At 45.1% G+C, this 14,205-nt stretch overlaps 1 protein-coding gene across 5 annotated transcripts in view; it reads left to right on the plus strand.

Moving 5' to 3' along the window:
- The window catches only part of PRR5L (proline rich 5 like), a 44,173-nt gene that overhangs the window by 5,207 nt on the left and 24,761 nt on the right, over positions 1-14,205 (plus strand). For all 5 annotated transcript variants that reach the window (XM_042791239.1, XM_042791241.1, XM_042791240.1 and 2 more), the window contains exons 2-4: positions 7,131-7,413; positions 8,805-8,885; positions 11,986-12,034. In XM_042791239.1, coding sequence (XP_042647173.1) covers positions 7,244-7,413; positions 8,805-8,885; positions 11,986-12,034 — 300 coding nt within the window. In that variant the 5' untranslated portion in view covers positions 7,131-7,243. The remainder of the gene's footprint in view (positions 1-7,130; positions 7,414-8,804; positions 8,886-11,985; positions 12,035-14,205) is intronic.

The following is a 14,205-nucleotide window of genomic DNA, read 5'->3' on the forward strand; positions in this document are numbered from 1 at the left end:
AAGCACAGTTTCACTTTGAGTTTCAGGTTTGCTTTAACCTCAGCAACTCAGAGCATAACTAAGTAGAAACCACCGAGTTTCTTTTCAAATGTTACATGGCTCTGCTATCAAAGCCAAGTTAGATCTGTTTGTGAATTTCTTTGAGGTGTCTTACGAACAAAGGCATGATGTGGGTCCAGTTTGAAGAGGGAATATGCAAAAGATGGGGGAGGAAGGCAGGGGATGCGGGGGTCTCCTTGGTGGAGATGAGTGTGTACTAGGAAGATAGGGAAGGTGAGATCTTGTTTTGGGTAGTCAAAGAGTAGCAGTAAAATTGTTGGCTATGTGGGTGCATACCAGAGTGTCAATGCTTTGTGTTGAGGGGGCTGTTCTATATCCTGTCGATGTTACTTCTTTTACGTACTTCCCTTGGTAGTAAAAATCTATCAAGTTTGATTAAGGATATGTGAAGCCAGTAGAACATTTCCAGACTGTTTATGGGGCACCAGGTTGCTGCCTTTGTGGTGGGGTAGCCCAGCAAAAGAGTAATAATGAAAAAAAAATGGACACCTTTTGGTATTAAGTCAGCTTCAGAAGGGAGAGGTAGATCAGGTGAATCCTCGTTCTCTCCAAGTCCGTGGAATAATCTGGAAAACTTAAATAAAGGAGTTTAGAGGGGTATTTTTGTTTGGTGAATAGGATCCTGGCTTGGGAGGTGAAAGACCTGCGTAAGTCACTTCACTGGCTTTGCAACTTCATTTCCTCAGCCAGAAAACAGAGATAATCATTTTCACTCTTATTCGTAATCCTTCAAGAGCTCTTGATGAAAGGCGTGTTTTGCAGGACTGAGCCGCCCGCCCGTGTGCCTGGGGCTGAGCCTGCCCGGGCTGCCTCAGGGCTTTCCCGAGGTGTGGGGCGGGTGGGCAAGCAACAGCACCCGCTGGGGCCAGCCAGGGTCTGTCAGGGGCCGTGCGAGGGGCCCGCAGGTCGTTCGCTTTGGCTGGCTGGGATCCTGCCTTTGCCAGCTGGCACGTAACCTGCACAGAGCCCGAGGAATCGCGCTGTCCTTCCCGCCCGGACCCTGCCCTTGTGCCGAGCGGTGCGGGCCGTGGCCCCTGACCGTAGCTTCTGCAGGTTCTCCTTGCAGAATTTCTGAGTTGGTTTTGGTGGTGGGACTTCAGAAACAAGTGGCATTAAGATACGGGTGGAAGAAGCTGTCTTTTAAAGTCAACGACTTGAATCAGTCCTACTGACAAGACTGCCAGAGCTGAAGGCTGGTCTTACACTCTTCCATTTACCTTCCTTGACGTGGGAATGTCTCTTAGCGTGGGCTGTGCTCCCGGTGCTAGCATGAGCACACATGAAGATACACTGTGCTAGCATGAGCACACATGAAGATACACTGTTCCTTAGGTGAGGGGCTGCCCGCAAGAGAAAGTGTCTGCATTTTTCCTTGCTGTTTCAGGGCTTGACTCGAACCATATTAAGACCAATATTTGGATTCTTATTTTTTTTTTGATGGGTTGTGGATTAAGCACTAAAATTTTAATGAGTCAGACTTCCAGAGATGTGAAGGCATGAAGGGATGAGTGTGTAGGAAGGACCATGCCTTAAGATTGGGTCCCAGACTGCCTCCAAAACTTTTGTCACTCTTGCTTTCAGTAATTTCTGACATTCATCTAAGACATAGCTTCTGATCGATGGTCACCACAAAGGGCCTTTGTTATTTAGTGAATAAATCTCAGTCATCTCTCCTGCTGGAAAGCATACCTTGTTTATTTTTAAGGAACTGAGCAATTGGGGGTCTATAGGAGGAACCAAATGTGTTGTAAATTTAACAGTAGCAAATGCTGTCTGTGTTTTCTTAGAATATAAACTAAATGCATGCATGTGTATGTGTCACTGTGATGACCTAAAAGACTTGAAGTTACAGGTTGTGGGCTGCTTTTCCCCTTCTCATTATGTCTGTGTAGCAAATAAATGAGGGATTTTTGTCAGAAATAGTGTCTTCGGATCTTTTCAGTTGAACTGGAATCAAGGATTTTGCCAACCACATACTTTGTTAAGGATTTATTTGCTGGCCTGGAAGGAGAATCAGCTAACAAGAATCTAGATTGTTCTCTGACTATTCTTTGTGTCTGGGGTAGGATGAACTGCTCATTATGGGTCTGTAGGCCTAGTACAGTGGGGGGATTTTTCTTAAGAATATGCTTCTTCCACACCCAAAATCACGACTTAAAATTATGGTGCATGTTGCAGTTGTGTATCTTATGGTCATAGGTCACCAACATCACAATTTCACAAAGCACATAAAGGAGAGGAAGATGGGCAAGGGGCTATGTTTCTGCGTGAAGGGGCTGGTTATTTACCACTAAAAAAAGTTTAAATGGCAAAACATCATTTGTATCTGGATAACCCCTCAGGCTCTGTTGCTTTGTTACAAGAGACTTGGGAAAATGCTTGTTTGAATGAATTGAGTATCCTGTGATTTCTCCACTCTTCTTTTCCCTCCCTTGCCATCTTGTTTAAAGTTACTTTTTGACTTGTGGCTTTTTGGTGTGAATTTGGTGTGAAGTAGTATTGATGCAAGTTTTACTCTTAAGAAGCAAAACCAGCTGTAGTGTTTGCTGCCCTATCACTTTCATTAGCGGCTGTTGCTCAGAGTCTTGCAGAGAAGGCATCAGAGGAATTTAAAATGGTCAGTTCTGTCAAATCTCAGTTGCCATGGGCTTTTTGTTTGTTTGGATCAGGATTATAATGAAGATTCATAATTTGGAGGAATTGCTGCCAACTTTTCCTTTGGGTTATTCTTTCTTTAGTAGAGAGGGAGAGATCTAGTTATATTGCCTGATCTTGCTTTTCCTCCAGGCAGTCAGATGTGTTATGGTCTGTTGGGAGGGAAAGGTCTTTTCATGAAATCATTTTATAATGATTTCTCTGTTGGTTTTCATGGCTAACAGAAAACAAATGATAAAAAATTCCTAGCTTGATGACTGTAATGTTTTTATAAATGCCTGTATCTATGTGTGTTGGAAAAGGATTTGTCTCCATGCTTGTTTCGTCTCTTTAAAGATTCAGATTAATCCTAAAAGTGTTTACTCAGATGTGATGAATTACAAGTGGATGAAATTACATTGTTGTCAGATTGACTCATCACCCTGTTTTGCTTCCCTAGTTGAGAACGTTGACTTCTAGCTCTGAAGAGTTTGCTCACTCAAAGACCTGGGTTTTACACAGATGACGAATCTCCTTTAGAGATTTAGAGGGTTTTGATAGCTGGGTTTTGACATGATAATCAAGGATGAGAGAAAAAAAAGATCGGGGGTAGGACAGCTATAAGGGAAGGAAAAGCACTACCAGCCTCTCTGACTTACTTATGGCAAGCTTCTTCCCCAAAAAGATGCGTGGGGTCGTTAAGTGAGATGAGGAGAGTGGGGATTGTTTTAGGATCTGTCGGCTGGCAAGCAGTTTGAAATGCCCTGATGTCACACAGAGCCTTGCCCCCACAGCTGGAGCAAGTGGCAGTGGGAGATTATCTCGGCGTGGCCGTATCTCTTACGCAGTTGCGGCACTTCTGTCTCCAGGTCTTCATGCCTTTTGTAATCACGGTGAGTGTTGCTTGGACAGAACATGCTGCACCCTGGTGTCTCCCTTCACTCTGCATCAAAGGGGAAAAATAATAATTGCTTCTCAATAAAGCTTTTTCTAGTTCTGCGTATGATAAGTAATAGGACTATGATTATTAGAAGTAGGTTTTATCTTGTAGTCTTCTAAACCACTTTTGTCTTAGGAAGAGGAGACTAGGTGTGAGGGAGTTTGGACTGAAGGCCTCTAGGAGGACAGTACCTGTTTCTGAATATTTCTGCGTAATTCAATGAGAGTTTTCACGGCAAACTGAAGAGGAAAATTATTCACTGCCGTACTCAGCATTTTGCTAAATACTGTTCGTTCCCAATAGCAAAAATAGCCTGAATACCAACGAGGGCTTCTTCCTAACCTGTAACTATGTTAAAGCCTTTCTTGCCACAAGGGTAGTTTCTCTCAGTAAAAAGCCCAAAAATTGCACGCTGCAGAATGCACACCATGGACATTGCCAACAAGCTGCTAATGCCAATTCCCTGTAAAAATGAAGCAGTATTAACAAGGCTGCCTTGCTTTGGGGAAAACTTTCAGTGGGAACTAGCTGCTATGAAAGGAAAACCTGGTCTGCTGGAAGTGGTTGGTTGGGTTTGGGCTCTTTGCTGTACAGGATCTGCAAACTGCTCATGCCAAAAGTCTATTTTCTAGTAAATGCTCGGTTACTTTGTGTTTTCTGAAACCCTAAAAATAATTTAAACAGTCTGTGGGCACAGAGAGAGGATGGTCCTTCTCTCAGAATTTGGCGTTTCCAGTTCTGGTAACAAGAGCATCAGTTATGTTTGGTTACCATTTGGTGGCTAGCCTGCCTTCAGAGTAACTGTCTGCTGTGCCTGCCATTTAACAGTTATGGTTTAGATAAGGTAGGAGAGATTTGTATCTTTGAATCCTCAATAAATGAAAATGAGACTCTGAATCTAGTCCTAAAGCTGAAGATCTTCTCTTAAATTCCTGATGAGAACCTAAAATAAAGTTGACAGGAACATGGGATTGCAGACTGAGGTTGGGGGAGGAATGGGGAGGAGAGGTGTCTTATCTGCTCTTTGCAGGCAAGAGCTTGTTTTTATCTGTCTGGGTGACTTTAGCAGAGATTAAGGAAAACAACATGTGTGTTTCCGTGAGCAGAAACAAGCACATTCCCTTGGTAAGAAGTGTTCAGGAAATTTGTCGTGGGGCCCTGTCTAACACCACAGTTTTGCTGCTGTGGAATCAGTCTCCTAAATCCATAGCCGGAGTTCAGGAGAGACCTTCCTGACTGTGGTGGTTTACTGCTTGCACAGAATGGGCCAAAGAATTTCCTACACAAACTTTAAATATATGTATATTAAGGCACGGAGGTTGTTCTCCCAATTTAGATTTTGGAATTTAAACTTTCCCCTTGCAACTTAATCTAACTCAAGGTAATACAAAAGCAGCTTTATAAAATTATTTATTTGCTGGGGGGAAAGATACCTATCTGCACTTATGGCACCTGGAATAGTGATAGGAGGAAGCTTGTGGGAGGCATCTTAACCACTGCTTTCTAGCCCTGTTAAATGCCTACAGCTGATCTAAAGTAACACTTACATTGCTCTGAAAAATATATGCTGTTTTCCCCGGGTAAAAATTGTTAGGCTAGAAATTTTACTGCACTACTGGGAGAAGTGAGCTGCCACTCATTCAGTTCCTCATGCTGTCAGCTCTGGAACTTGGAGATGACAATCATTGGCACAAACACTGGTTTTGTAACCGAAACATCCGTTACACTTATGTTTTGCCTCCCGACACCTTTTGTTACGTTGTGAGAAAAGCCTGCCCTTGGCTCTCCAAGGTGCTGTAGCTTTTTTCCTCTAATGATTTCTGATGTGGTTACAATTGCCACTAAAGAAATTTCTGGCAGATTTAAAAATATGGGGGCAATGTCAAATGAACTGTTATTTCAAAATGCACACAAAAGACCTTGCTGATTTGGTTGTATTAATTTACATTCTTAATTTCTAAAAATTGTGACTTTATTATTTTAAATTGGAACAGAGCAGCTACAGAATCAACAGATTGTTGCCCTTTCAAGCAACAGCAGTCAAGGCCAAACTCATGTCATGAAAGATTGTCTGGGCTTTGTCATCTCTAAAGACAGCCAGGAGTTGCCTAAAGACAGAAGAAAGTTGCCCTTGTAGCCATGTTCCAGTTCCACAAAGATCTGTAGCTTGTGGGGGGAATAACGGCCATATTTATTTCTTGAATAGCACCCAGAATGTTAGCACTGCGTGTTTCAGTGCCTAAAACCAGAGGTGCTTTCCCCTCTGACTTCCTCACGCGGGGTGCGTGGTGGCGGGGGCTCCAGGGCGCCTGGTCCAAGTCTGGCACGGCTGTGCAGAGCCAGGGCAGCAGCGGGGGCTCAGCGGGCAACGGGGCTGCCCCGGTGGGAAGAAAGCTGTTCTCTTACATGTAAACCAGTTAGTTATGGTTTGGGGACTGGAAAGAGTTTCCTGAAGCTGAGCACTAGTCAAATTAGAAACGCTGTGCAGATACACAACATTTCTTTGGCTGATCTTCTTTCTTTTCACCTCATGCTGAAGTTGCAGTGTAAAAGAGAAAATTTTGCTTTAGATCTTTCATGTGCTATTCAATTACACAACTTTTTTGGGGGTTTGGCTTTGTTTTTTTTTTTTCTCTCCTTTCTTCCACATCTCTATTCTTCAGACTGCCAACTACATCTACTGTTCGTATTTGTCTGAAGTGGGAAGATTTTGAAGTACAGAAGCTTTGCCAAAGTTTTTTTGTGGTTTTATCCAAGCTAAGTTCTTCTGTTTCTGTGGTTTACTTGGGGCTACATATTCATCTATATGGAGATGATGATCAGAGTGGAAAATACGGGCATTTTGCTTTTGGCCTAGCAATTATGTCTCGTTCTGTAGAAAACAAAACAAACACAAAAGTCCTGCTTATTCTCAAAATATCTGGTTGTCAGACCTCTTTTGCAGAAGCTCCCTATTGTATCATTTTTGTAATGGACTGATAATGAGTGGGTTTATTCCCTTGCACCAGGCTTCTCAAGGAAAAAGCATTGTGTTTGTCTTCATCTTCTGTTCATTTTTCGTTCGTTTCTGGTGAAGTAGTTTTCTCTTTCTCCAGTTTCTACTATTTTATACAGGCCAAATGGCTAATGGTATTTAAAAGCATTTATAAAGTGCCTCTGGCAGAAGCGTTTAGGCACCTTCGTTCCTGTGTCTCTGCTGACTGAAATGGAAAGAGAGACCGTGCTTATATTTCTGTGGCTGGCTGTGTTGGGTGGCTATTTAAGGGCCGAAATGAGAAAGGGGGCTGATGTTGAAGAACTCCGGAAGATTCGCCCAAATTTGCTGATAATGAGAGAGGATATTTTCACCCCTCCCTTCTCTGTCTTGCTCTTTTCCTTTCTCTGCGTTTTGCAGGACTGCTTCAATTCCTTCATTGTCTTGCAGCGCACGTCCGTGTCCCGCCCTGGTGCTGTGGGGAACTGCTAGTCCAAGGCTCACTCTTTGCTTTTGCTGCAGGCTGAGCCCTTGGGTTTGAAGACTCGTTGGCATCACTGAGACTGGCACGTGGACCTTCAAGAGAAGAGACTTTCTGGCAGCCCTGCTCTGCCAGACCCTGTCCACCTGACCCTATGACTGGAGGGTTCACCGTAGCTCCGTCCTTTGCTCTCCAGTTCCACAAGATGGGTTCGTTCAGAAGGCCCCGACCTCGCTTCATGAGCTCGCCCGTTCTCAGTGACCTGCCGCGGTTCCAGGCAGCCCGGCAGGCTCTGCAGCTCAGCTCCAACTCTGCCTGGAACAGGTGAGCAGGACCCACGGGCTGAGCCCCTCTCCCTGCTGCAGCCACGCGTGGGCAAGGGCTGCGCGTGGCTTGCCTTTCTGCTGCAGAACATTTATGGCTAAGCTCCTCTGTTTATGAGCACGCTCAAGCTTTGCCGGCATTGAAAGCCTCCATGGAGGTGAAGAAATTAAACATAGTAGTGTTCAACCTTGGCTTTGGCCGACGTTGTTCGGAGGTACTGTCTTGAAGTAAAACCAAATTGCTCTTCGTTAACAGTTGCATCTTTTATGTACCATTTAGGAAAACACATTCCTAGTACTGTAATAAAGGCCAGTTTCTTAATGCACAACAGGCATTTATTTGCATATTATGAAGCATTTACCACAGTCAGGTTCCTCTGACAACTGCTAAGCTTGTGGCTTCTACCAGCATTTCCTCTTGACAGCAAATCCTGTCTGCAGCGGTGTCGTGCAGCAATGGCAACTGGAAAAACAATGTTCAGGGGGAAGAGTGAGATGCCCTGATTCAATCCGATGGTCTGCTGCTACCCAGAGCAGGTGTTGCCACCTGCCCGTGCCTTGTGCCGCCTCGCACCGGCTCTGCGCTCCGCAGACCCCCCTCGCTTGCTGACCTGGCTCAGCTTACTGGTGTTGCACAAAGGGAGCCCGGCAGAAACATCCCAGTTTTGGGCCAGGATGATAGTGAACTGAGAAGCGTGCAAACGCCGTAACCGGCCCACGGAAGGGAACGCCTGGTAGGGGAACGACGCCTCCTCTCCTTAGCCATGGCAAGCCTTTAGACCTGCTAAACCGTCTTGTATGCTGTCACTTTATGATTTCCTCTGTGCTGGTGAGAGAAGTATGAGTTAGAAGATCCTCCAACAGCACCTCACCAGCACTAACAGGGCTTAAAGTTGGGTCTGACTGAAGTGAGGGTGGCTGCAGAACGTCTCCCAGCACAGCCAGAGTCCTGCCAGACGCTGCAGGCTGGGTGGTTCCTGCTAGCATCGCCTGATAATGCAGTGTGATGTGCTTGGCAGGTATTGCCAAAAATACGTGTCTCCTCATAGCAACCAGCCTGCAGCACGCAGCAGAGATCCCCTCAGCAGCCACGTTAAAGAGATACCGGGTGTGACTGGGCTCTTTGTGAGCTGTGTCCCTGTAACTGACTTTCTCTCACTTGCTCTAGGCACAACTTGAGGTTAGTTCTGCTCTGTCTCCCGTGAGAGATGTAGGTAAACAAGAGTGATGACTTCCAGGGGAGAAAGAGTGGAAGTATTTAAGTGCAATTAACCTCTCCACCCCATGATAACCACTCAGCTTTTGGCGGCTAGCTCACACTGTGCTCTGTGTTCAATCATTCTGGTGGCTGTTAGTTATGGATGTTGTACTGTCTCGTTTCTTTTTTGACAGTGTTCAAACAGCAGTGATAAATGTGTTCAAAGGGGGAGGCTTGCAGAGCAATGAACTTTACACCCTCAATGAAAATATCAGGTAGGTTTCTGGAATGCATGAAAAGGGATTTTTGTTGCTGCTTGTTTTGTATTTGGTTTTGTTGCCCTACAGAACCACAGTTACAGGATACTGGTGAGAGGAGCAGGGATTGAAGCAAACTTTAGCACAGCTTTGGGGTTTCAGGCTAACTTCCTTCTTATTTGCTCTTGCGTGGAGCGAATGGCATGGGGCACTTGAGTAATGTTTCTCTGACTTGTGTGGATGTGTAGTTTTGAGAAGGACAGGACGTGTATTGACTTGGATTATAAGGATTTTGTCCCCTCCAAGTGAGTTTGCCTCTTCTGGCTGCTTTTTTTGCACATTTTTATCAGGGCATTTGTGATGGTGGTAACATCTGTTTTCTAAACCCAAGCTTCTCAGAACTGTGGAGTGTTTAAAATGAAAGCAAAACACAGGATTTAGTTTTAAAGCTTAAACTTCATATCATAATTTCAGAGCAAGACCTGAAAATACGAACCCTAAAGATAAAAAAGCTAAAACTCTAACAAACATTTTCTAACGCTGATGCTAATGATGATTAAAAATATCTTTTTTTTTTTTTTTTTTTTTTTTTAAACCAGGTTTCGTGATTATCTGTGGTTTCATTCTGATTATTTGGAAAGTTTGGTTAGCAACAGATAGGACTGTAGAGTAGATAACTATTTATTCTTGCCCTGGTTTGAAGTGCTGCTAAGAGGAGTTTTGTCAGAGCTCATGGGTGTAGTTCTTTCTCCCCCTCTCTTTCCCACTACATCCATATTCATTCATCATGAATGTTGTCATATAGGTCTTTGCTTCTGCTTTTACATTCTTCCCCCTCTATCCCTATTGCATTTTTCCCGAGTGCCAAGATTCAAATGGCAGTGTGGGCTTAGCATGTGCTAAGCAGCAGCCCAAACTACCCCTTTCCCTACTTTCAAAATAGATGCAGCTTGCAGGGCACGAGGCTCTATCCTACTTGGTGTGGTCCCAAAGGTGAAAGTTTAATCTAATTCCTTTTGAGGGCTGAGTGAGGGCAGTGTCTCGTGCTTTAATGGTACTTTAGTGTGCCCAGGTCAGAAGTCCTCGAGTTAGGTTTAAGTGCTTGGAGCAGTCTTAATCCTCTGTGGGATATTTCTGTACGTGAAAAGAAAAACAAATGTTGTAAGACTTTGGCAATACCCTAACCGGCAGCCCGTTGGCAGACTTGGGGACTGGGTTTGGGTTTTGTGACTCGCCTGGAGGCTGTTGCCTGCTTCCCCTCCCCAGGGCACGCGGGGCAAGCTCCTTCCCACCCCTGCGGCGAGGCAGCACGCCGGGCAGAGGAGCCCAGCGCCTGCACCCTGCTCTCCTCGTGCTGGTTCCTGGAGTGGATTGAGACTGTTGAGAGAGCCAGGCGAAGAGCAGGAAATTCTCTGTGAACCATGTATGCTCTGTGAGCAGTGCTGGCGGCGGGAGGGGACGTGCCCTCTTCCCACTCCCGCGCAGCACTTGGAAGCACTCACCTTCAAATACATGATTAATGTCCCTGCAGGTGCCCCGAGCGTTGGTTACGTCTCCAAATGTCATTCTGTAAATAGGCCACTTCAGCATCTGAGGAGCTCATTACTGCCCGTCCGAGGAGCGGAGGCCATGCGTCTGCACGCGTGTTTGCCTGCGGCTCCTGGCGCAGCTCCCAGCACCAGGTGAAGCTTGGTGTCATCTTACTGGATTTTTAAATTTTTTTTTTTTTTTTTTTTCCTTACCTCTCTGAAAGTCAGTTGTCACAGCAAGAGGAAAGGAGACGCGATTTCAGGCAGCAAGAGGTGACCTGGCTGTGATCAGGAGGAGGTCCCTCCCTTGTGCTGTCTGTAGGGTGCAAGCCTCTGGGTGCTGGTCTTACCTGTGCCGCCGGCTTCTCGGGCTTGGTGGAGAGGGCCCCGGCTTCTGGCGAGGCCGGTGGAAAAGGTTCTGACAGACAGGCCCCAAAGGCTTACCTGGTTTATCCATCTCAGAAATAGAAAGGTGCTTTGAGATCTGCAGGGTGAATACAACCGCTCAGAGAGAGAAAGAGTAAAGGCAAGCTGGCATGAGAATAAACGTGAAAGTGTTACAAAAGGGTGAGGGAGGGGGGGATGCTGTAAAATCGACTTTCAGCAAAGATTAGGAAAAGGTGTAGTTTGTCGGTAAGAACCCAGCCTGAGAACTGGATGGTCCCTGATTCAAATGCTATTTTCAAGCCCTCTTGATTATACTTCATGTCGGCGAAAAGCAAAACTCTTAGCAAAAAAATGCACTGTTTAGCAGGAGAAAGTGTTGGGGACCTTTTAAATTCTAGGCAGAATTTACTGTTACAGAATTTATACTCATAGTCACTGATAGCTGAAAGTGCAAATGCTCTAACTTTGTGAGTTGTTTTTTTTTTTAATGCTGCTTCAGATGCAAAACAATCCTGATTTTTATATCGGAGTCTTGAAATATATATTAGAATTTAAAACTTTTATCACAGCCTGATTTAAAATCCAACAGTTTTTGTCAGAAAAACTTGTTTAGACTGGCTTCTGCCTGCATGTATTTAAACCACCTCTTGTTAAATTTCTAGAATTTCTTTCTTGAAAAATATGACTTTTTTTTTTTTTTTTTTTAAATGCGGCAGTCACGGGGAAGCCAAAGCCGCAGCTTCTGCTTGTGTGTTTACTTCATTGCTCCTCTCCTTATCCTCCCACCTTCTACCTCCAAGAGAAAAGGAAGTACAGCATTAGGGAGATATGCTATTTTCAGTGAAATGAAAGGTGTCTTTCTTTAAAGAAAAAGCAGAAGAAATGATGAATTTCAAACTAAATTGTCTCCACAACTTCCTATGCATTCAGTGGGGTAAATTTTTTTTCTCTTGTTCTAGGTGTACGTCTTATAAATAGAAGACTTCAGGGAAACTGTTTCATTCCTTCATAATTTGAGAATAGCCTTTGTGGGCTTTTGTAGAATGTATACCTAAATGTAAAAGAAATCTAACTGTGGCCAAAATGACACATTCACCTATACTCACGTATCTTTGGTATGACTGATAGTAAAAAGCAGATATACCTGTAAGAAACGTCCAGTAATGGCTGTTACTTCATGACTGCATTCCTTCTGTCTACAGACGGCTGCTGAAGAGTGAACTTGGATCCTTCATCACAGATTACTTTCAGGTATTACGTGATTTGCTTGCTTTCTTTTGCAGTTTGCTCTCTTCAGCTTTTTAGCCCATAAAAAAATTAGGACCCCCCCCTTTTTACGTGCACATAGCCTACAAGTTTCATTTTTGTTTTGCTACAGAAGATGATGGAGGTACTGGACTTTTTTAATGCGGGCCATATAGCCTTGGGAGTATTCATATTTATGGGTATATGTGCTAAATTAAGGATAATCTTCCTTTGCACTTCAGAAAGGCTGCCAAGGTCAAGAAGGAATTCCCTTAAACTTTTTAAAGAAGATGGGATACATTTTCATAGGTTTTTTTTCACCATATTTCTCTAGTATAGAGAATTCAGAAGTAGGTTTTCTGCAACAGGGGCCAGCAAAGGGGAAGAGAAAAGATAACGGCTGTCTCTTGGGGGGCGGGGGGGGGCAGGCAGAAAAGGAAGTCCCTGTCAGCAGGAAATCAACCTGATTACTGTTTGCCTTTTAGTCCCACAAATATAAATGCAATCTGTGAAAAAGCAAAAGATGAAGGATGAGGGAGGACCTGATCAATCACAAATGTGAATAAGTGTTACTGTCTTTCACTGATACTGTCCAGATAAACAGGTTCAAGTGTGGCCACATGAAAGTGTGTTGGATGATTTTGAGAGCGCGCTGATGGCTTTCAGTGTTGTAGGTTGTTTGGTGTAGTGTTGATTAAAAAAAAGAAGGAGGCTTCATATAGGGTTTTTTTCCTTCAAGTGAGAGAGAGAGAGAATTTCAGTACTTTCTGAAGTGGGGGATGCTGCTGCGTACTGTGCTAACAGCTTTGAAAGGGGGAAGAGAAGACCAGTGTTATTTACTATCAGTATTAGACAACTTGACTTAAAAAAATCCCCCCACACCGTGCTATCAAGTGAGAAGCAAACTCCTGCCCCAGGGGCAGTTATGTTTCCCTTCTTTAGGCCCTATCTGAACGAGATGTTGACTGGAAAGAGGCGGCTGCCGGTGCCGAATGGCAGCGGGACGTTTCCGAGAGCGTGAGCAGGGTCTGGTGGCAGCCCGGAGGAAGGGCTGCGAGCCCACTGTGCAGGGTACCTGGCTTAAGTGGAGATCTGCTACTGCTGATTTCAAAACAGGCAAATGAAGGTTGGCAACTAAATAGATGTGGCTAATTGAACTTTGAAAGGTCTTGATCTCGTGCCCGGCGACTGCAGCGTTAGGCATGGTGTGCAAGGCTGGAATAAGCAGAACATGTCCGGAGGCAACTTCATGTGCCCATAGCAGAGCTGAGCACAGTCCTGAGGGATGTGAGGTGCTGATGAATGGCTGCTACCTGGGCGTGAAAATTCAGGGTGTTCTGAAAGAGGCCTGGGTGAGTTCCAGTGGCACCGAGTAAGGCACGACTGCATCGTGTTGCGGAGCGAGAGGAGCTAACGGCTGCCAGGGACTGGATGGCTCCCAGCATTGGGGTTTGGATGTGTTGTGCTCCTCTTCCAGGCTGTAAGCTTCCAGCCTGGCACAGTCACACCAGGGCTAGTGGCATTACCTGAGGCTCAGATCACTTGGTAGTAGAGCTGGTGACTGAAGAGACTACTTAGAGGACGGCCTGCTTGCTGCTAGAGGCTGGCTGTCTGTGTTGTGCTCCTCTTAGCAAGCCGAGGGCATCTGATCTTGTCTTGGGAGAAGGGTGTGATCACCATCACCGTTCTCTGCAAAAGCAGGAGCAAAAACTGTGCTTTTTTACCCTAATGGCAGGGCAGCCCTGCTTCAGGCACGGGCCGCGGTCGCGGTGCAGTTGTGCAGCACTGCGCTACCACCGTGGCCTTTGCCTCGGAGAGCGTACAGGGCAAGGGCCTGGCTGAATTTGTTTTTCTGTCAGGCTGTCTGTTCACACGTGCGCAAACACCTCGGTGTATTTGTACTAGTTTGCCTGCAGCTGCTCTTCTCCCACAGAAGCCACTGGGACTCAAATTTAATTTCTGGGATGTTTTTTTGCTCAGCGTTAAAAGGAGTTGCTTGGCATCCATCAGACTTAGCCTGAAGTAAAACTCGTGGTGCTGGCAAGCCATGAAACAAACAGTGAGATAAAGGCTATTGTAGGAAATGAGCTTTTTTTTCCCTGCTGTGAGCTAAGATGCAGACTTATTTCTGATTCTAGACTGACAGCGCGTGGCAGTGATAAAAGATACCACTCCCT

The sequence above is a fragment of the Tyto alba genome, unplaced genomic scaffold (genome assembly GCF_018691265.1).
Source record: "Tyto alba isolate M040663 unplaced genomic scaffold, T.alba_DEE_v4.0 Super-Scaffold_18, whole genome shotgun sequence".
In the NCBI taxonomy this organism is placed as follows: Eukaryota; Metazoa; Chordata; class Aves; order Strigiformes; family Tytonidae; genus Tyto; species Tyto alba.